The 24,339-nt window shown below is 39.1% G+C and overlaps 1 protein-coding gene across 1 annotated transcript in view; it reads right to left on the reverse strand.

The window, feature by feature from the left end:
• Positions 1-24,339, reverse strand: part of LOC103175452 (alpha-1,6-mannosylglycoprotein 6-beta-N-acetylglucosaminyltransferase B) — a 231,129-nt gene that overhangs the window by 2,013 nt on the left and 204,777 nt on the right. The window contains exons 11-16 of the mRNA XM_042342522.1: positions 21,441-21,571; positions 17,200-17,355; positions 8,408-8,554; positions 7,077-7,193; positions 4,255-4,329; positions 539-816 (exon numbers count right to left, since the gene is read on the reverse strand). Of these exons, the coding sequence (XP_042198456.1) occupies positions 539-816; positions 4,255-4,329; positions 7,077-7,193; positions 8,408-8,554; positions 17,200-17,355; positions 21,441-21,571 (904 nt within the window). The remainder of the gene's footprint in view (positions 1-538; positions 817-4,254; positions 4,330-7,076; positions 7,194-8,407; positions 8,555-17,199; positions 17,356-21,440; positions 21,572-24,339) is intronic.

Here is a 24,339-nt window from a genome sequence, read left to right on the forward strand (position 1 = left end):
AATACCCTTCATTGTAATCTTGGCCCAATAATCCTACATCGCCACAGCTGCCACACTGGCAGTGTCAGCTTTCTAACCATGAATGCTCATCTCCTCCATCAATGCTTGGAGTTAGCTGATTTAATCAGAGAAGCACAATGTTTCTGATGGGTCAGCATCAATCCTTTAACTTTTTGAACACTAACTGTCTATGGTAATTTTCAAACACATTTGCATTTTCTATCCCAAAACTGGGCGATCGTCACTTATTATAAATTTGAAGATTCCAAAGCCACATTTGAATAAGACTCAGCAAGTGTGGTCCATTTTGAAAAGGGATTCAATCAGCACAATTGGCAAAAGGGTAGAGCAGAAGTCTGCAATGCACATTCCCAAAAGCATTTACGTCAGGAGATAATAGTAATCCTTGCATTTGATAAAGCGCCTCATCACGTCTTCGACACGTCTCAAAGCGCTTCACAGAATATATTGTAAAGTGAATTGACTGCATATTTTGAGATCTCAAGTTCAATGCACGTAAAGAGGAAGATAATCTTACTGCTGGAAAACAGCTTTGCTGTTGACAAACTGGAAGAATGTTGGTTCACATATGAGTCCATGATCTCGGCAGACGTCTGTGCAAGACTGCGAAGTCTCTGACATGTGTAACTGCATGGAGTCAACTGGAGGCCAAGAGAGTGGTTTGGTGCTGTTTGGAGCCCAGAGAAGCCCAGTGATATTTTGAAGGAGGGTGAACGGGTTTGTAGTGTTAGGCGAGGATGACATAGGTCTTGAATTATTCTGAGGCCATGACAGAAATATTTTATTACACAGATCCTGTTACAAGACAGAAGAAAGAAAACATCATTGGATGTAAATATTTTATATTAATAATAATCCTTGCATTTGATATATCACGTCTTCAAGATGTCTCAAAGCACTTCACAGAATATACTATAAAGTGAACTGAGTGTATATTTTGTTCTGAAGTTTCCAATGTAAGCCATTAAATTGTACTAATTGGTCAATCCTGTTTTTTTGGGAAGCACAGTAGGAATAAAAGCAAAAGAAAGAACTTACATTTTTATCCTATCCTGGCAATTTCTGTAAAGTGCAGTGACTCTTTTTCTAGGCAAAGACAGTAGACATTTGCACACAAACAACCAAAAGGTGAATGATCGATTTAGTGTGGAGAATTATTGGCCAAGACATTGGGCGAAGCTTTTTGAACAGTATCAAAGGATCTTTAACATGAACAGGCATATGGAACCATCGCGTATAAAAGATGGTTCCTTCCACACTGCAGTGTGCCTCTACATTGGAACATATGCTGCTTTTACATGTATTTGTGCATATGTGTGCATGTCTCACATGACTTAGAATGGGGCAATAAGCGTAAAAATAGTTGTGTCAACCAGGAAGAGGAAATTTCAGTTACAAACTGTACTTTTATTTAACCAGAGATTTTTACACAAGATGATATTAACATTGAGTTAACCCGATGACATGGCTTTATAGAGAAAGCCCTATCATGGAGCACTCCTTTAAATGATATTATTCGATTACTTTTGGTCCTGCAGCTTAGTGGTGAATTTTGGACCAGAATAGCTGATGTGTAAGGGAAGTGTTGTCCGCTTGGATGATGTTTTTGATTTTAGTAACATTTTACACATGACCTGATCCTTAATCTTATTTATTCTGCCAACGCTTCTGAATAAATCACATTTTCACTCCGACTCAGAATAAAAGATAAGAGTGAAATCCAGGCTGCGTCCAGCATAGAATATACTTAACAAAGCTGCTGTTACTTCATTCTGTCTGATTTTCACCAAAGAAGTTGCTCTCTACATTACTCTCCACTCCAAAATCCAGGGCACTTCCCTCTGATGGAAATAGGCCACTTGAACATAACGGTGTCTTTATTTATACTTTCTAAATGCCACGGCAATAGAACAAGAGGGCACAGGTTCACGTTTGCAAAGGACAGTTTCAGGACCGAGACCAGGAAGTATTTCTTTACTCGGAGAGTAATCATTGCTATTATCCAAATGCAAAGCAAGGGGGCACTGTTCCCCATGGAAAAGCTACGTGCCTGAACTAAATGAACTCAACCGGATTCGGAACGATTGCTGGCAGTCTATGAATGATATCAAATGCATTTTTTTGTGTGGGGGGATGTGGGGGGTGGGAGGGGGGGTGTGGGGGTAAAAAATTTCATTTCAAGTAAATGATTATAAACAGAATTAAAGAAACAGAATCACATAACTCAGTGTCTGGCCTCAAATGTACTGATGCTCATAAACTCTACTCGATTGCAAGACAGCATTTTGTGTGGGCTGTGATTCTAGTCACTAGCATGTGTAGTGACTTTGGCGATTGGGATTATAGATGGGATATCCATTAGGGGACGATTGTGACCTCATACAAAATCAAACAGAATTTCAGGCCTTAGTGGGGGGGCGGGGGGGATTGGAGATAAAAACCACATGAATACGGAGGAATAATGGGAAATTTTATCAGTTCCATTCCTCACATTCTTGGGTTATGCGACAGTTAAACAGAATGGAGTCAGAACTGATTTTTTTGAATCTGGAGCAAAAATTCTGCTACAATTCTCAAATGGCCCCTGTGTGCCATGCAGGGAAGGGGCATAACTTTAAAGTAAACATGTGCATTAAGCGCAAACAAACCCGGGGGTCTGAGTCAATGTTCTCTCCTTCGATTTCCAAGTGAGCTGATCCTCTTTAATAGAGTCCTAATCTCCACCATCACAGTCTTGTGTGTTCAGGGATAACAGTGCAAGAAAGTATTGAACAGGAAAAAGATCATTCAGCACGTTAAGTCCACTGATACCAACAGGCCATGTTTAATTTGCAATACCATGGCTTCAGCCCGGCTCATTTATCTTCTGAGCTAGATAAAAACGCAGGTAAAAATTTCCAAGAGGATCAAGAACTAAAAATTTTTCCCTGACCACCCCCCCCCCACACCCCGCCAAGGATCATCACCATGCCAATTGCAGTCATGGAGTATCAGCTACCATGGAATTGGCGGATGACATCAAACCACAGTAAAAAGGAAGTTACAAGAACCCCCAAATCAAAAATTGTGTTGGTTCAGTTCGTGAGCTGCATTTGTCTAAACAACCAAATTCACCTTCTTTCCTTATCTTTTCAGGCTTTATTTTGTAAAGCTGTTCTGTACCACAGATTGCCACGTTTTCTGTGTCACTGCAAAAGGACTACGGGAAGCCAGCTACTAAATTAGGACTGAGTGTGAGAATTATCTAAAATTCTGACCCATTTTAAATTTTAAGACCATGGTCTACCGAAGAAGACCATGAGAAATGACAGGCCCTCAGAGGTGTACCCCACAGGGAAGGAATAGTCAATTGTCCATCAATGGTCAGACTGGTCATAATAACTGTCAGGTTAAGAACTGCGCTGAGAAAGACTTGGAATAAGTGGAGATTAATCGTGAGTTCACAAGATTAGTTTTGATGAAGAAGGCCCTTCGGCCTATTTAGAATACATTAGAATATAAAGCACAGAAATAGGTCACTCGGCCCAACTGGTCTATGCCAGTGTTTATGCTCCACATGAGCCTCCTCCTCCCCTTCCTAAACTAAACCTTCAACATAACCTTCTATATCTTTCTCCCTCATGTACCTATCTAGCTTTCCCTTAAATATATCTATGCTATTTGCCTCAACAACTCCTTGTGGTTTGATCTTGTGCCTCCATCCTAATTTCTTGATGTCCGCAGCATCAAGCTGTTTTTTTAAAAAAAATTAATCCAGCGACCTGGCCTCTACCACACTTCCTGGCAACCTCTTCCAGTGTTTCATGGAAAACAAAAAAACTTCCTGGAGTCTGTCTTGAAATTGCCCTTTGCAACTCCAAACCAGTGTCCTCTTGTTCTACTGCCTTGGTGCGTCTGAAAGTATTGTTCTGGGTTTACTTTTCTAATCCTAATTAAGATCAAATACGCCTTTATAAGGTCCTCTCTGAGACATCTCTATTGTTCACTGGAGTGCAGTAAATATGTTTGGATTTCTTGCTCTGGTCACTAGATGGAGCACTTTATCAGTGCTTACCCCTCTCAGCACTCGGCTTTCTTTTAGCTGGAAACAAAAGGTAGCAAATTTCAAGACTAAATGGTCTTGTCGTCCAAGACTAGGTGGCGTTTCAGATCTAAAGCTGCTGCAGTGGTTGTGCAGAAAGCTGCCCAAAAATCAGCATAAAGATAATGAGAAGAGAGAAAGGATTGACAGACCTGGTACTGGATGTAAGAATGGACTCGCTCCAACATCCCTTCACAAGTAAATTCATATGGAAGATAAGGTTCAACCTAGAGACCATAGAAAGCAGAGTTTTCAGTTAAATATATACAGAGTTAGATATTATAAATCACATCACCTATTGAATAACACTGTACCTCAGTTTGTGCATAATTTCCTGTATGAAAGCTTGCGCTAACACATTGTCCATTCCGTGCAGTGGACAACTCAATTCATTAACCAGAAACAAATGGCAAATTGGATTGCGTTTCCCTAAAGCTGCTTTCAACATTCCCCGTAATAACTGAGGCATATCCGGAAGTGGGAATTCTCAATTATGCAATTCTCAACTCTCAATCACTGCATGTGGCAGTGAAGTATATAATGAACTATTTTCACTGTTGGCTATGAGCTCTGTCACATCAGCTCTACCTAATCTCCTCAGACAGATACCCAACAGCCACTCTGTCAAAGCAGAACAAATATGACTTTTTTAATTGAATGAGCCTGTCGCATGTTCTATGACCTTTAACTGCCAGCATAACTTTTATTACAACTATCTTAATATCTGTCAGTCAGTGAGTTGTGGAAGGATATGTCCCAAATCTTTTAAATACAGCAAAGGCTTAATGTACTGACATTGACAAAGGCTAAGGGTTCTGAAATCCTCTCCTTTTCATTGTGACACAGTGGTATACAGCTGACTTATTGCAGCTGCTTGACCAACAGTTTGTGCAAAAGAGCTTGTAATCTCTGCCAACAATACACTTACTGAGAAAGGTTCTACGCAGACAGGACTTTGAGCTCAACAACAACAACAAATTGCATTGGTAAAGCGCCTTTCACGTCGGGAGGACGTCCCACGTCGCTGGACAGTCAGGGATCTGAAGCTCAAATAACTCTCTTACAACATGTTGCTTTGGATCTGTAAAAATTAACTCAGCGTTGTAACTGATCTGTGAAATAAAGGCCACCACTCCCACTTCCGACTACATAGGTCGTCGCTTCCGTCACTTTTAGTGTCTGGCCGGCGAGGTGTGACCGCTCTCGGTAACATTTCTAGGACTGGTGAGTAAGCCAGCCAATCTATGCCGGAAGCCTGAAGTATGCAGTGGATCCACGGGGCACCCTATATAAGTACTCTTGCACTCCAATGAGATGTGTTATAACAGGGTAGTCGGTGTTTCTCATAAGGTAGTGTGGCTTTTTGAAATAAAGAAAGAAACAGCGGGTCCACTTCACCCGGTCAGGTTCCTGTTTGTGGGTATGTAAAGACACAGTACAATAGCTATGGTAATGTTTTATGAAACTGTGGCATATAGAATTCAGTTCTTGTTAAAAGGACATATGGTACCATTTGTTCTGTGATTACTGCGGTGGTTTGGCTGGTTCGAGTTTGAGCTTCAGCTCAAAGTTCTGGCTCTGTGGATTTCCAAGCCTTCTCGCTGTGAGACATACAGCCTGTGATCCTCACCTTCCACTCACTCAGCACCACTTCTGGTGGAATAATGGGCGTCACTGACTGGAGAACAATTCATGTTATATCCTCTCACTTGAGGACGTATGTTCCCTCAGCTTTTAGCTTGACTTACAACCTGCAGTGCCGTAGACCCCTTAGGTACCAATATGAGCAAACGGCATCACTTGCACTGTCACTGAATCCAACCCACAGTTAATAACCTTAACTGGTGTTTGGCCAGTGCTCTGCCAACCCATTCCTGAGACCAGAAGTGTGTTGCAATCAGCACTAACTCTGTCACTAACAGGTTAACACAATGAATCACATTGCCATGCTATTTGCAGATGTTGGGGTACTAATGTTGCAGATGTGATTATTATTATTATTATTGCTGTGGGCAATAGTTCTGACGTCCGGAAACTCTTCCCTTCCCGCACGATCTCCGAAGGCGAAGGAACGCTGGATAAACATGCTGGACTGAGGTTCTGCTTGCAGTCTTGCCCAGGAGTGTGGGTTTGTCACGCAAGAGTTACCCAGAACAAAAAGTTTAATTTATAACCACTGGGAACCCATTCTGTAAAAGTTGGCATGGCGCCATGCATGCTGTGCAAGCCTTGTCACTTCTCCTCAGGCTGGTATTTTTACCGTCCCTGTGCTAACCCCTGAAAGTGCTCGAGTGTCTACCTGATTTGTTATGCTAATTACAGAAGAATGGCACAAATTATGTACAAGCGTGTTAATGGCAGCAGCCACACACCCACAGGGTGAACACAGCATTCTGTGCAGCCTGACAACGAGGGCGTATTATTATCATAATAATAATCTTTGCATTTGATAGAACTCCTTTTGGGTGAGGAGGACGTCTCAAAGCGCTTCTCAGGCTATACTACAAAGTGGAGGGACTGTGCATTTTAAAGGCAAACATAGCAGCCAATTTACGTACAGCAACGTGCCCACAAACAGCCAAAGGGATTGGAAAGGGATAAATTACATCATTGTGGACCTAATCTGACTTCTGGAGAGACGTAGTGAAGAATTTATGGGGTGAAGGATGCGCTGTGTCATGTGATAATTATATATCTCTGGTAGGTGCTTGGAACCTTCCTCCTTCCCTCCCCCTAGACTTCATTGAAGTGGTTTAATTCAAAAAGCCAATTCGCATCAGTACATTCATCTGGTTGTCAGTGTCTATTGAGAATACCAACTCAACTCAACTGAACTCAACCTTAAAAGCCAAGCGCCACAATAAAAATGTTGTCTTTTGGTAACATGCACTCTCATCCTCCTCTACAAATCATTGTCAAAACCCAACACGGAAACGCTCATCTCGTAACATTCTGCTCTGAGATCGGACAATACCTCGGTTGCTAAAATTGTTCTGACAACAGAAGCTAGTTCTTCAGTGTTGTTGAAGTTTACAGTCCAGACATGTGGTTTTCCAATAAAGTGCTCAGTGTAAGGATGCTGAGAGGAGACCTGAAAGTGAAGAGGAACAGTACAATCAGCACTTGGTCTCTATTTTTCTACGTCTCTATGTTTCTCCCACAAAATACACAGTCAATTCACTTGACAGTATATCCAGTGAAGCACTTTGAGCTTTCTCAAAGACATGATAAGGCACGATATCAAATGCAACGATTATTATTATTATTTGCTGGTAACAACCTGTTACAAACTAAACTTTTATGATTTTGTTCAGTGGCTGAAATTAGCTGTGCATTGACTGAGGAACAGATGGGGTTATCTAACCCTTTGGGGATGCTCCAACATACGAGGTAGTGTCAATTAATCATTTCCCCTTTATGGCATGGCAGGGAGATCTTTTCCAGTTCTTCCCCTATATCCCTTAACAATAATAATCCTTGTCCATGCTCTAACACCACCAAAGAGCTTCACGGCATTTAACTGTAAAGTGTAATGACTGGGTATTTATCGGCAAACTATTTTTACTTCCGAGATGATTATCCAGCTCCTCACTGTCTTGCTATCAAACGGTCCTTTGACCAGGCTGTTGAGATGTGCAGTCAATTCTCTGGAACATCAGTCGTGCTGCCACTCTCAGTCTCAGTGTTAGTAGCACATCTCAGTGGACAACCCATTTCTAAACTAAGTCTAAGCAAACCTTCCACCTGGAAAATAGCAGTGTTGGTGCCAACAGTTCCAGTTAATGTATTCAGGACATTAAATCCGAGCAGTTAGTTTTTGTAATTGTGTCCTTCTTTTCAGGATAATAAAGATGTCGTATCAAACTAATTTGCCAATATTTACTGAAATGGTTTAACATTAACACAACAGAGAATAAGTATCGTGGAACTGAGAAAGGTAACAAATGCTTAATTTGGGTAGAACTGACTTTTTATTGTACCTTATTACTGGCTTTTAACTTTCAATGAAGGCAGTAACGATAACTCACTGACTACAGGAAGGCTAAGAGTTAGTCTAACAGTCAGTCAGCTTTCTTATCACGGCTCCTGAATGGAATCCAATGACACTAACTTGCTGACCATAGGAAAACAATCAATCCAGTTCAAGCAACAGCATGTAGTGGGAGCAGCCATCAAAGAGCTTTGCAGCATTTAACTGTAAAGTGTAATGACTGCGATAAACAGTATATACACACTCTCTCTTGCATTGCCAATTATTTATGCTCTTTCACAATAGCTGGTTCTATTCAATTGCATGTCACTTGCCTCTCGTGATGTGGGTTTTCCTCTGAAGAACTCGTTGTTTTTGGAGTTGTGCGGGGGGTTGAACCGGGGCTGCAAGAAAATGCACCCATTGGCAATGGCTTCCAGAGGGGCAGGACCTTCATACGGGAAACCCAGCCCGATGAAGAGCTGGAGAAAGAAAAAAGACAAACGACTGATACAATCACGTTCGAGCGAAGACAGGAAGTCGGATGATAAGATCAGAAAATCACGAAACACTGGGGAAGTTTCCTTGCTCCCCACCCCTCTGTTTACCTAGCAGTAAGTAGGAACCCTGTTGTTAGTCGATTGGTGTATCGCTTTTCCGGGAGTAATAATTCCGTCAAAAAAAAGAGAATAATAAATTGGTCACTTCAATCCACGACCGTTTGTGGGACACAGCTGTGTGCAATTGTCTGCCGTGTTTCACCCACACAATACAGTCAATTCACTTTTAAGTATATTCCGTAAAACGCTTTGAGACGGCTCAAAGACGTGATGAGGCACTGTATCAAATGCAAGGATTATTATTACTGGTTCAGATGATGAAAGCCTCTCAGCCTATATGATCTCATTGTTCCAGAATACTCATCATACTGTCTTCCCAATACTTCATCAAGCTGTTTCGTAAATGAGTCCGTTGGCTCATTCATTCTTCCTGGTAAGCCGTTCCAAGTTCCTCCATGTTTAAATCACTGGAATGTTTCCCATTTTTCCAAATGAAACTTTGATAAGAACCAAGACTGAACAATTCCTCAGATTAGGGTCATGTGTTGATGTGTACTAATGGACAAGTTATCATGTTACGTTAGTGCACATTGTTGATATCATTACACTAATCAACATGAAAAATCTGGCAGGCTGAAGTCAATTTTATCCAATTGTCCAAGTATCAGTTGATCAAAACCCGAACAAATTGTGTAGCTAATTTATCAACGGTTTCAGTAGAAATGATTAAACTGTTTTAAAGGAGGAAATCATAAGAGTGGCCAAGGCACATTGCCTCTTTGTGGCAATAACACCAGCATATTTTTTTAAATAGAGTTTTTTGTTTGCTAAAACAGCCAAACACACTCTGTGCCTAATTTGGGGTTGCTGGTAATGTCACATAGAACTCTGAAATAGCCAGGGGGCTGCTGGTGTCTGGAATATACACAACTTAAACTGTCTGTGGTAGGATATGTGGTGAGAGGAAGGAATTGGGATTGGACTATTTAGCATCATTGGATCTGCCAGCACAGGATTTGATGGACCAAGTAGCCTAATTTTTGTGCCCAATTAACTGCTGTGTTTCACCCACAAAATGTACAGTCAATTCAGTTTACAATATATTCTGTCAAGCGCTTTGAGATGTCTCAAAGACGTGATAAGGTGCTATATCAAATGCAAAGATTATTATTATTATTATTTTACATTGTCATTTTTCTGATTCTAGTATAGCACAGGAGTTTACATTCAGCTAAAATAGCCATCGATATAGGCTGGCTAAGGTACAAATCGCTACCAATTTATCATACCGTTCCAATCATGACTGACAAATAAACAGGAGAGCGAGTTTACCACAACAACTGGAACAGGTCAAGATAAGATAACTTTGAGTGCTGTTGTGCGCATCAGAATATTTAACCAAAGTTATCATTCTATGATAGAAGCGGCAGAATAACATCCCTTGGAGCTAGGTGAGATCAGGAAGAGTTAACAGAGCTCAACATGCTATTCAGAGATTAAGCATCGGAAAGCTGGAATCAGGTAGCTCAGGCAAGTTGAATAATTCCTGCATATTATTGCTCGTAATAAAAGATTATTGATACAGTAGTTGCATGCAGTGCACATCATTTATTCTTATTCCAACAGGGTCTATTATTCGATAGGAATCAGTGTACAGTCCTGTGGTATCAAGAGAGATTGGGTACTGCATTCTTGACATATTTATGAACCAACATAATGCACCAGTGTAAATCTGCAGTCATCTTGTCTCGTTCCTTACTTAACTGTAAATAAAATATTTTTTCAAATCAAGTTCGAGTTATTTTGATGCCATTGGCTGACTCTTATCAACTCAGAGAGTTGATTACCGTCAAACTTCCTACTGTATTGACTATTGAATATCATTAGCTTTTGTAAAAGAAATTAATAAACATTGTTAATTTAGCAGCTTCATTAAAATGTAGTTGTCGTCAGCTAAGAAGATACTGGGAGGTTTTGTGTGAATTGAGCTCGGAGATTTCAAACAGCCTTTTTCAATTTGATATATAAAAAAAGTGCTTCACCACAAAATGATAGATTGGTGGATTGTTTGATTTACAGAAGTAAAAATTATTTTGTCTAGTGAACCAAAGCTTTGTTTCAAAAGTGCATTAGCACTGCTGGGCGGGAACATGGTAATTAACTGTGCTGAAAATTGAACCCAATAACAAATCACAGTTAATTATCGTTTAATAGTCTTCTCAGTAGGTTGTGCTTCCGAACCCGTTTAAAATCTAACCCAATGGATAAATTGCACCTCTGGTGCATTACGAGAGAACTGCATTCCCGACATTTTACCATACGCGAAAGACACTATAATAATAATAATAATCCTTGCATTTGATATAGCACCTTATCACATATTCGAGACGTCTCAATGCGTTTCACGGAATATACTATCACAGAAATTGACTGTGTATTTTGTGAGCGAAATGCATAATGCTCTGATATTACTAAATTCTTGTAATGTACTGTGGAGATGTCTCCTATTCCCCACCATATCATATCATATTGTGGGAAGTGCATCCAGTTTCCTTGGAGATCTTTGCGTGTGTTTGTGTGTGGTTGGAAAGGAGCTGGAAATCCTCTGTAATCAATGGGATCCTCTGCCTGTGAACCAGTCTTTCCTCCCCCACCCCCCGCAGATTAGATTTATCTGAATTAAAGCTGTACTGGAAGCCAAACTCTGAATCCATTCATATGTTTCTATGTTTCTCTCTATACTTTTGATGCTGAGCTCCTGGTGTATGCTGTCGGGTTTGCACTACATTGGACAGTTGGGTACCATTAAACATGGCACCCAGTATAGCACCTCTCACATCCCCCGACGTGAAAGGCGCAATACAAATGTAATTTTGTGTTGTATTGAGGTCACATCACACAGCCATGCTGGCATTTACTATTTTATATTTACTGTTTCAGCCTTTCTGCACCACTCTCTGGTACTCCATCCTCGATCCTTCCTCAATCAAGTTCCATCTCAAGATCTACTTCTTTGACTGCACTTTCGGTCATCTTTCCCCATTCCCCACCCCCCCCCGGCCCCACCCTTAGCTCAGGGTCCCGGCCAATACTGTTACTCACTTTGGTACGTCCCCTTCAACATACAAGGTACGATATAAATGCAAATTGTATTGTATATAGAAAAACACCAGCTAGTAGAATTACTGTGGGATTAGATTTACAATGTACTATATTCGGGTGTCAAATCTAGACAGCATTTACAACAGTAAGACTCAGATTTAATGGGTTTACACAACACTATTTGCTGAGAATTCACTTTGGCACAATATTTATCCTCCATTGCTTTGCTTGCTGTAGGAATTGGAGTGCTTATCGGCATTAGCACATTCAGTGCTGAAGAGGTCGCTGTACACTGTAGACTTCATCATGTTTGCCTAATCTCACAAGAATCACAAAAGAAACAGTAGCACTATTCTGTTCATTTATTTGTGAAGAAAATGGGGGCAGGTTTAACCAATGATTCTGTGACTATTCGAACTCTCACAGCTTGCAGCTACCAATAATAGTGTGTGAAGAGTCTATTGTGGGACACACACACCAGGAAATATGACTTTACACAACAACTTGCATTCATATAACGCCCTTCACATCTCCGAGCCCTTTACAGAGATGGTGACTCACACCGAGCAGTGGTAAAGTCGCGGGAAAGGTGACCGTAGGCACGGTGGAAGAGATAAGATTTTAAGCAGGTTAACTTTTTCAACTTTCATTTTGAGTAATTGAGCATTCAGTTTGAAAGATGAATGCCAATGAATGGCGTCTGCGAATTTCCATGCTTCAGGGAAAATAATGACTGAATGACTTTTATGATGATCAACTTTCAAATGATAGATGCCACTTAAAACATTCCTCCCTTTCTCTTTCTTTGGTGATCTTAATCTAGCAATGAAACTCAGTAATGAATTTGAAAATAAAAGAGCATTTTTACTTCCCAAATCAGGTTCTGTGGATGTGTTTTCAAAACCATTCCTTTACAGTTATGATATGATCACAAGAAATATGACTTTGAACATTTAATGGATCTTATTAATGGGCTCACCTCAGGAATGGCTGATAACCTGTCACATCAAACCAAACCATTGATAATATTTTACATTGCATTCAAAGTTCATTAAATGAATAATACCCACTGAGCTGAGTTCGAATGAATGTACATAGCAAAGCAATAAAATCATAATAATAATCCTTGCATTTGATAAAGTGCCTTATTCAAGACGTCTTAAACTGCTTCACAGAATATACTGTAAAGTGAATTCACTGTATGTTTTGTGGGCAAAACGCGGCAGCCAATTGCGCACAGCAGTGTCCCACAAACAGTCGTGGATTGAGTGACCAAATTATTATTATTATTATTTTTTATTGGGTCCAATATTTTATTCCGCTCATTAGATCCCAAATAAAAAAATGTCTGTCTTCTGGGTTATCAGGTTGCTGCTGAGTTTGGCTCGATGAAATATTTCTTGTCATATCAATTTATCATAATGAAATGATCCACAGTCATTACTTTCACTGAAATCTGCAAACTTAGAGATGGTGTTCATGGATATTCATGGATATACTCTCAAGCTTGGTGAGGGAAAGTTATATAATGATAATAATGATAATAATCATTGTATTTAATATAGCACCTTCTCACTTCTTCAATCCATCTCAAAGCGTTTCACAGAATATACTGTAAAGTGAATTGACTGTATAGATTGCGGGAGAAACACGGCAGCCAATTGTGCACAGAAGTGTCCCACAAACAGTTGTGGATTGAGTGATCAACTTATTATTATTATTATAATTTTGTATTGAAAGAATAATTATGAACAGACAGTTCAGATGTAACTGATTTACAAAGTACAACGGTGTTAAGGAATGAGCCATGATTGGATAAGTTATACACTTATACAAGTGTATAATATTTTAAATAGGATTGAAAAAGTACGCCCAGAACAATACTTTAGGAGGCCCCACGACAGGTTTCGGTCACTATGCCCCCTCCCACTGGAATTTTCTCCTGTAACCTCTCCGCCTCACCTCTTCCCTCGCTGGTTTGAAATCCAACTTGACCTACCTGTTTTTGGCCATTGTGTGCCCAGCTAAGGCTTCAGTTTGGCCGTTGTATAAAGAGGTTTGAGATGTTTTCCTGATGTAAAAGGCACTGTGCAAATGCAGAATATTTTTGATTGCCGTTAATTATCGAATATCTTCCTTGTAAAGGCAAGGATGCATGCTTGTTTCTGTCTGTGTTCATGAGATTCAACGAGGAGATGACTGAATTTATATTATGATTGACCAGGAAGATTTAATGCCCGAGGATAATTATACACCTTGTTACATAATCACCAATGAGGTCTCAAGAAGATTTGTAAACATTCATAAATTATAAATAATCATATATATTATGTATAATTATGATATATAATTCCGCTGCGCAGCTTTCCTTCAAAAATTAACAGTCCTATTCAGCCAATCCGTTTCAGTATTTAAATGATGAGTCAATGGATGTCAAAAATAATTGGAGTGAGTTCTGCTTAGAAAAGATTTCCCTTGAGCTATTTTCAAGAGAATTTCCTTCCATCATTTAAGCACAGGCTATTCATCTTCACATAGCTTTCTTTACTAGTGAAGGAAGAAGGGCAGTATCAAAAAAGGAGAGGTACATATCTTGACATTCAATGCAACATTCACTAACCACTACGCACAGTGACCTAAAGATCAGTTTGATATTGAGCAACTCTCATTCAAGTACAAGCAAAGGCTTGACACGAGTTTGAGGCATATGAACTTGAATTCTCTTTGTGAAAAATTCACCCCTCACTATCAGATGAAGCTCTTTAAAACACCACTGGTCTCTGTAAATCATACATCTTTGTAGTAAGTAATGTAACAGCTCTGGACATGTATCAAAGTCATCCATTCACACCTAATGGTTACTATTAAATGGAAAATATTTTAATGTAGGCCTGATATTATAAATTCCCTATCCATAGATCTGATATTCAGGTTGTACCACAATTAATCCAATAATTCACGGGCAGTATGGAAAGTAACACTTAATGAGCATCAGCGTCTCTCCCCCAAAAGGCTGTGGATGTTGGATCCTTTAAATTTTCAAGACTGAGGTGGATAGATATTTCTTAGGTAAGGGTAGATAATTGGAGTTGATGTACAGATCAGCCATGACCTTGTAGGATCGCAGAACAGGCTCGAGGGGCAAATGGCCTACTCCTGTTTCTATGTTTCTATATAATTAACTTAAAGGGCTTCCCAAGGCTCCATCACAAACCATATGTCAGAATAAATCTAATCAGTGGCAGTGATATATGTTAAAGATATATCACTGCCCCTGATATATAAAAGAATGCACTTATAAAATATTGCTCATTCATGAGGATTAGTAGAAAAAAACTTGGTCTAAATACATTATTACAGGGAGCATTCAGACCAGAAAAATAAAATGCACCTCATCAATATTGTCAGGAATAAAAACAAGAAATGAATGGGATCTTTTAAACTCGAGCACACAGTTTTTGTCAACCAAACTGTTTTGAAAAGCACAATTTAGCCTTCGTTATCCGAGTGCGTGCTGAATTCAGAGATGGTTTGTTATTCTGCAGGTTTCGCTTCTGTTTCAACATTGCAGTATGTAGGTCGAGAAATTAACTAAGTGTTACACAACATGTTACGGTTGTATAAAATAATTAACAGCTACAAAGGCCGTTTAGTAGTCAGAAGGTTTCTTGGTATGCTTTGATATATTTGGTATCGATTTTCTGTTAGTGCAGCCAAGGTAGTAATCTCAATGCCCCAAGTTTTTCTGTGCTGTCCACAACCTACACAGAATAGCCAGCCAGCAGAGGGTTTAGTTGCCATTATTAAAATAGACTGTGTTGCAACTGGCTTGCTTGCTTCATGAATCTTTTTTGATATCACTTGAATGTTTATTATCAGTTTGATGGCGGATGCCAAGATGATGGACTAGCCATTAAACCTCGCGGTAATAATTCACAGCGGCAGGAAAATACATGACATCGGAGGGATGAATGAGGTTTAAAATACATTCAAATCCCAGTGCAAAACACTCAGAAAAACCTCTTGATTAATTGATTCCTAAATTTGCCACATTGATAACATCTTCATTTTCCAACACGAATATTCGCTGAATGAAGACCTATGAATATAAACTAGGGACAACAAAATGTTCGTCAAAAAAAAAAACCTGCATAAACTTTTGACATAATATACAGTGGAGAAAGATTCCTGGTTGGGTGAACCCAGCTTTCTGATATTGACCTCAATTTGACAGAGGAAATGTTTCATTTGAACACTGAACTCTTCCTTTAAATGTGTCCTTTATCTGTCCTTTAACATTTTATCTATATTCTCCTGCTATGGAAATCCATTGATTTAAACCAGAACAGAAAATAAACAGTCTATTCACTTTACAGTATATCCTGTGAAACACTTTGAGACATTTCAAATATAAAGCGCTATATTTAAGAAGTCCAAGCCACTACCCCATGTGAAGGGCGCTATATAAAGGCAAATTGATGTAATAATAATAATAATAATCCTTGCATTTGATATAGCGCTTTTCACGTCGGGAGGACGTCCCAAAGCGCTTCACAGAACACACTGTAAAGTGAATTGACTGTATATTTGTGGGCGAACGCGGCAGCCAATTGCGCACAGCAATGTCCCACAAACACTCGTAGATTGAAAATGACCAATTTATTATTGTTTTTTTTTGGAGGGATTATTATTAGGCTCTGTGTGGAGTAAGGAAACTTGCCCAAGGTTTCGCCCTCTGCCTGGAATTGAACTCAGGTCTCTCGCTTGCAAAGCGAGTGCTCTAACCACTGAGCTACAGGACTCCAATTTTGATGTATATCAAAAGCAAGGATTATTATTGTTTTGAAATACAATTGCTATTATACAGAGAAGATACACTACCAAAGATGATGATAAATACCCTGACAGATTTTAACCTGCTGCTTAATCTTGATCACACAGGGTAGGAAATCAAACCAATAAACCAGCATTAGATGTGAGGTTAAACCCAAGTTTACCTCTAATCGGCATTGTGTTCAGCCATGAACTTCTTACAAATGGCTTTATTGTTCCCGAGCTGGAGAAGGGAACTCATTAGTCACGGTTTCTAATCTTAACTGCTGTCCAGCAGCACTGGAAATACATAAATATACATCTTGAAGAGAATGTTAAGCTCTTAAATTACTTGCTCAGCCTCTGTGGCCAGGTACAAACAAACCTCTTAGCAAAGTTATTAATGTCAACAAACCTTATCTGTTTTTGTGAGATTCCACGGCAGGATTGAACGTCTGAACATTAAGAACATTGGAGTGAAAAATACGGCACATTCCACATTCCTGATAAATGTGGTAATTCCACGTCAAATCTGTTACGAAACGTCACATTTTTCAGCCCGTGATGTGGAACGATCAGATGGTAATGGTAAAAGCAGGATGCAAAAACATCGCCAGTATTAATAGGGCTGTGAACAGTGAAGGGATCGTTACCTTTGCTTTCCTCAGTAATCTCTGTAGCTCATGTTGAGGAAGCAAGCCGTGGTTTTTCACAAATACGGGCAACTCTGGTGGCCAATGTGTCTCATAGTAAACCGTTGCGTGGATCTCCATGTACTGGCTGATAATTTCAAGATACTTTGCCTTTCCCTGAGGAGAAGAGAATTAATTATAGGCAAACATTTCCAATGGAACTATTTCTAGGAGAATAGAATCGCACATTACATTGAAGCAGCACAAAAACTGTCTCGGACCGAAATCCGGCTCTTCTTGCGTTTTTCTGATTATAAATAAACAGTCAATTCACTTTACAGTATATTCCGTGAAGCGCTTTGAGACGGCTCGAAGGAGTGATAAGGCGCTATATCAAATGCAAGGATTATTTTATTATTACGCTACATTAAATAATACCTAAAAGACTGGCTATCCCCAAACACAGAAAGACTGGTGCTATGTTGAATCTTGATGATAGACAGGAATAGATTCAAATGTAGCAATCGAGCAATAAGACAGTAATAATGAGGCTAGCAGAGGATCCAAAAACAGTAAGCAGAAAAAAACCCCAATGCGAATAGCTTGCCTTGCCAATTACATTGATTAGATCAGTAATAATGGGAAAAATGCATTCAAAGCTTCTGTAGAACATAACCACAGTTCTCAAGATTTGATCTTGTATTTAATGGAACTATTAATGAGACCCTGGGAATAATATATTCCTGCTTACACAGTAAATCTTTCCAACAAATAGAAATAAAATGCATTAATAGAAATAAAATGGTTTAATATTTTCCTTACAAAACCATTTAGAAACACGGTAGTTATAATAGCATTTCTCCCCCGGTACAATGCCAGCTAAGAGAATAATCAAAGCACCATTGACCTATTCACTTATTGAGCACAAGCCAAAAGCCTTCTTATTGTTGCTCAAGTACATGTGCTAAGCTCTGATTTTCAATGATTCAAAAAAAACTATTATTTGCGCTTTGTCTTCACCAATAGAAATAGTTAGTGCTTGATACAAAATTGAAGAATTGTTCTGCATAGAAGATACATTTCATCCTTAATACAGGTCTAGACTGCAGGGCAAAAAACATATTTTCTAGTTATCTGTACAAGTGCTTAATGTTAGTGCCCATCAAAGTGGAAAAGGCAGGCTTAAGATAGCTTTGTAGAATTGTTATTTGAGGATTCTTCTTACCATCAATTCTACTTTGGATCACATAAAGTCAAAGTGCAGATCAATCGGGTTTCATATAAAGAAAGCAAGAATGATTTACAGAGCATAAATGAGTCCATCTGAGGGCAATCCTTAATTAAATTATGCCTTATCAAGCTTTTAAACAGCTTTAAAAATGACTACGAATCAATTAATGTCATATATGTGAATATCTCTATTAATGCAACTTTTATTGACTGAATCTCCATTTTTAATACGTATAAATAATGAAAAGACTTGCAAATATAAGTAATAACTGAAGACTACATTGTGCAGCAATCGTTATCTGAATATACAGTACCATGTTCCCCCTATAAAGATCATCAGAGTTCACATGGATAAATTTGCCAACCTTAGTGTGACCTCATGAATATAAGTGGTGCACAATAATAAAGCAAATAAAAGCATAGATGGGTAAAATTTGCCCTATTATATTATTCTATAAACCATGGTTCAAATTGATGTAAATGTTAATTTTTGCAGTGTTCAGTTACATAATTTGACAACAATTGCTTGTGAAGTGCTTTGAGACGTCCAAAGTTCTAGGAACTATATCAAACCACAAGGTATATTATTATTATTATTATTTTTGAAAAAGCTCAATGGATATGTCTTCCTGCTTAGCCTAGAGGGTGCTGAGGACAATTGTAGCATTCCTGCTACAGACTGGGTATAATAATATAACAATAATCCTTGCATTTGATATAGCGCCTTATCAAGTCTTTGAGACATCTCAAAGGGCTTCAGAGAATATACTATAAAGTGAATTGACTGTATATTTTATGAGCAAAATGCGGATTGAGTGACCCATTTATTATTATTATTATTATTTTATCCAAAAGGTATTCAACCTTCTGGGTCGGTATGGTTCGGTTTCCGTTCCAGGCTGTGCCTTTAATCAACTGAACCACTGGGAGTGCAGGTCACCAATAAAAAAAAAACAATTTGTTTTCATCTTCACAGACAATCGCCATCTCGATGGTGGAATCAACCATTCTGTGAGCACTTAGCAAGTTATCGCCTGACTGAAAACATCACTCAGTTGGATCAAACAGGTTATCCCCTCTCCTCCCTATAAATTAATTTTGCATAATGTGATTTCCACCTCAGGGTCTCTTATACAGGAGTTGCAATGTCAGTTAAAGATCATGTTAGGAGAATTACTGAGCTGTTATTTCCGCCTTTGAGCTGTGGCTTTAAGCCCATTCTGTTTGATATAGAAATCAGGATTGGAAAAAAGAGGAACAGCTTATCAGAGCTCAGGCACTGTACTGCCATGAGATCAGGAAAACTGTCAATTCGAATTTGACCAGATGAGTTTACCTGTCCTTACACTGTCAAGCTGTGAAGACCATCAACGACGACGACAACAACTTGGATTTATATAGCTCGCTTCACAGAGTAGCGTCACAGAGTACTTAGCAATGGTGGAGCTTGAAGCTGAGGTGAGGGTCGAGGTGACGAGGAAGGTCTTTAAGCTTCCTTCCAGATCTTCACAATATTGATTGCACAACCCTCATCAATATCCCTCAAAATAACTTTTCCACTGACATCCAACCCACAACCCCTGTAATATTCATAACACATCCCTTTAAAATATTCATTCCATGTCCTTTCTAAAGTGCATTCCACAGAACATACAATATTCATTCGCTGGACCTTATAAGTAATGAATTCTAGGCGACTTATTTAACCACCTGAGGCAAAGTTCTGCGATATGTTTCTAAAGCACATGTTACAGCTAGTCAAAGAGCTGACTTGATATTTTTAGTGGTTGCTCAGCTGACCTCCATAATATCCATCTTTATTCACCACCTTCATTATAAATGCTGGCCACTTGGTTTCCAGAGATGGATTCCCATTTTCCTGGCCATACATTAGCCTTTGTGTTTCACAGACTATTGAATTCTCCTTGAGTATATTAACGTCTATGACCTCCAGCCACATTACTAACCTGATATTATATCTATCTGCTTCTTTCTATTTTCAGAATGAATTGCTGCAGCTTTTCTGGTTTTCCTGAGAGTCTGTGTCACAAAACCACCGATCTGTGGAGAAAAACCTCTTCCTACTTTCAGTCTCACCTAAAGCTTGGTCATTGTATACTTGTGTTCCTTCATTCTGTGCTTTCTTGCATGTCATTATCTTTACCTCAGTGTCTTAAAGACCTTGATTTATTAAAACAACTCTTCAATGGTTTAAAATACTCAAAAATCTATTTTCACTGCTGGCAAATTCAATCTCTCTCCCTAACCGGAATAAACTGTTCCATCAACCTGTGGTCCTACAAAAGCAGTGAACCAAATGGAGGTCAGGAATAAATCACCAGATGATCTGTGGACTGTAGCAGGTGAGCTGAATTACATGGATTGATATTTGAACATATAGGAACTCACAAGAATTGAGCTGTAATGTAACTAAAATACTTCCTCATTTTCATACTCGATTTATTGTCACATAGGGTTAAGGTCTCAAATCACTATACACAGAGGGTGCTGGACACGAGAAAAGAGGATGGGTGGAAGAGAGGGTGGGAGAGAGGCGGTAAGGGTGAGGGGAAGGTGCCAGCAATGTTGAAGAGGTAGGTTTTCAGGGAGCCTTTAAAGACAGAAAGAGAGGGGTGAGGCAGAGGGATTTAGGGAGGGAATTCAGTTAACTTGTTACAGTTGAGTCATTACTGTATGCTAAGTGTTAGGACAAAATTAGCGATGGGGGCTAAGTGGTGAGCACTCTGAATGAACAATGCTTATAATAGACTCAACAACATCCAGTCACATGAAGGGTGTTGAATAATTGCTCGTGTTATTTTGGTTCTGCACAATAAAGTGACGTTCAGTTCTTCTGATTTAAGTAAAGTAGCTCTGTTTAGCCGTTTGTATTTTTGTAAACTGCAGTTATCCACTTGGACTGGATGGATCATTGGCAGATCCAGATAAATGCAAGGTACCTCAAACAGGACATAAACACAGGAGGCATCTTTACTCTTTCAACGTAGAAATGACAAGGGAAAACTACCCACCTTCCACATCGCAGGGTCTTTTCCATAGACAATTGCTATATGGCTGACCTTGTTTGATGGAGGAGCTTCTCTCTCAGTATCGTTCAGTATCTCGGCAACAAAACCCATGAATGAGTTGTCTGGACTATGGGCTAGAATAGAAGGAAGCAAATTGGATGCATTGTGTTGAGCAGCTAATCTTCTGTGCAGGAGAAGCAACATGTCAAAAACAGTTCAACCCGAACAAGGAAAAATTGTGCACTATGCAAAAAAGGTCAACTCTGTGATCAGTGTACTACTATAGGCTTCACTCCATCCACATAACACTCATGTTTCAACATTAATAGAATTATTTATTTTAAAAAAAGCAATATTTGGCACTTACGTTTCTGGCGGAGACAAGAGAAAGTGGAAAAAGGAACTTTACTTTCAGATATGTGGTGAAGTGCAATAACTTGTATTACTCTGTGGGCATTATTGCTATTTTCCCAAACTCTTCATCTTTCACTACATCGATCCCAAGAGATCACAAGAGAGATTCAGATGAAGAAGGCCCTTAGGCCAACTTATCATGGAACCAAAGATATATACTGCGCAGAAGAAGGACATTTGGCCCATCGAGCCTGAAGCAGCTCGCAGACCAACCTGTCTATTCAATCCCACTTCCCTGCCCTACCCCCAGACCCTTCAAACCTCTATCTTTCATGTACCTATTTACTTCCCCCTTGAAGCACTCTGGGATGCTACCCTATGTGAAAGGTGCTACATAAATGCAAGTTGTTGTTGGAAACCCACAATAGACTCTGTTCCTAACATCTTATTTGGCAGGCCATTCCACATCCGAACAATTCTTATTCCGTTTAAATCAAATCTGGATTGAAGAATTTTCCAGAATTCTGTATGATCTGCACACACTAAAGCAATGACCTTAAGGCAACGAGCATGAGAAATTCCAGGCCTTTTAATGAGTTGTCACAAAGTTGATTTGTTTAGGAGGTGTGTGTTGAGTATTAACACCGGCATGGACTACTTGGCCTGAATGATCTGTGTCATTCTATGGGCTGGACAATGGAGGACAAGAAAGCACGATTTAATAGGTTTGATCATATTCTATCAACTTCACCTTTGAAATAAGCCACAGTGAGGAGGGTTGGTTGGTGGAGCTCCTCCAGCTTGTTTTGTTCATCTACACAGTCACTACACAAGACGTTTTAATAAAGTGGTATATCAAACACCATATAATTTACATTTACATGGTACCTTTCATTCGGGAGGATGTTTTATAACACAAAGATTATTATTATTTTGTAATAAATAACACAAGGACTGTGAATTTGATAAGGCGCTATATCAAATGCAAGGATTATTATTATTATTTCACCCTCTATGTGCTTGTGTATCGGTAACAAAGTTTGATTCAAACGCTGCTCTCCTGAATTCACAGTGCAATCAATACTTTGATTGTTGGAAGATTAAACATTCAATTCTACAATGAGCCAACCACAAATCCAGCCGTTACCTTGGAAGCTGTATCCAGTTCAGGCAGTTCAAAGTATTTTCTGAGTAATTTATTACAGAGGCAGCAACAGCCACCTAATTCACTACCATTTGTTTTGTGGTCTATTTTTATCCTGCTACCTGCATCAATAATGAACATAAGACAGATTGCCCTGTATTGCCAGTTGACATCTAAATAAGAATGTAATAATTTTCCCTTCTCCAGAGAATCAACAATTAATTTACAAGAATTTGTTTTTTTTGCTACAGATTTTAACCTCTGGTTAATGTTTTCAAATACATCTGATTCCATAAATGGAAAGTTTTTTTTTTTTTACTTATGTCTACCCCATCAATCATAGTCAAAATGTACAGAAATGATCATATTCCACAACACTAAGTTTATTGCTTTCTGAGGATATTGTTTGCTAGAAATATTTTATTGAATTTTCCTATCACTCCTGCATCATAGATTGCAAGTGTTCCTGGTTTCTTACTTTCAGGGTTTTGGAAAAATAATGAAAGTTTTGACCTGGTTTAACAACAAAGCCTGGACTGTGAAAAGGGATTTGACTGATCAAGTCTACTCGTTCCGTCGATCATGTAGACATGGTTTAAACATATCATGCTTCCCAATCTGTCTCCTGGGGGGAAGTTTGCTACCTAGCTTGAATGACAATAATAATCACAATAAAAATAATCCTTGGTTTTGATGAAGCACCTTATTAGGTCATCAAAACATCTCAAAGTATTACTGTAGAGCAGTGGCAGACTGGCTCTGCAAAATGGCTTGGGATTGTGATGAAAAATAGGGGAGCTGCTTTGTGGGGGGAGCTCGATAGTCAATTATGGGAACACTCGGGAAATTTCCCGATTACCCATATAGCCAGTCCATCCCTGCTGTAGAGTATAGTAACTATGATAATAATCCTTACATTTGATAGGACATCTCAAAGCACTTCACGGGATTCAATGTAAAGGCAAGATTTTGCTTTGCTGCAGATACTGTAACTGTAATCCACAGAAACATAGCTTAATAAATTTCTGCCACCAAACTACAAAGGTTCTCAAGCCAGGACAGGCCAGAAGTAACAATGCTCTTCATCCAGAATCACAAATAATAATTATTAGTTTCTTTTAAGTGAGTCTTGCTTCCCTCCCTAACCCCCCATCGCAATTTTATCACTGAAATTTCAGCGATAGGAAGATGGTGTTTGAAACATTCCTGTTGCCTACTAATGACCAGTTTCTCCCAGAGCCATGTGCCACACCACAAATGAGTTCTAATGGTAGACACTTAAAATACTGTTCAATGAAATTCAAATCATCGTCAAATAAGAATAAGAAGAATCCTTGCATTTGATATTTGATACATAGCGCTTCACAAGATATACTGTAAAGTGCAGGGATTGTGTATTTTGTA

Source organism: Callorhinchus milii, unplaced genomic scaffold, assembly GCF_018977255.1.
Source record: "Callorhinchus milii isolate IMCB2004 unplaced genomic scaffold, IMCB_Cmil_1.0 Scaffold20, whole genome shotgun sequence".
In the NCBI taxonomy this organism is placed as follows: Eukaryota; Metazoa; Chordata; class Chondrichthyes; order Chimaeriformes; family Callorhinchidae; genus Callorhinchus; species Callorhinchus milii.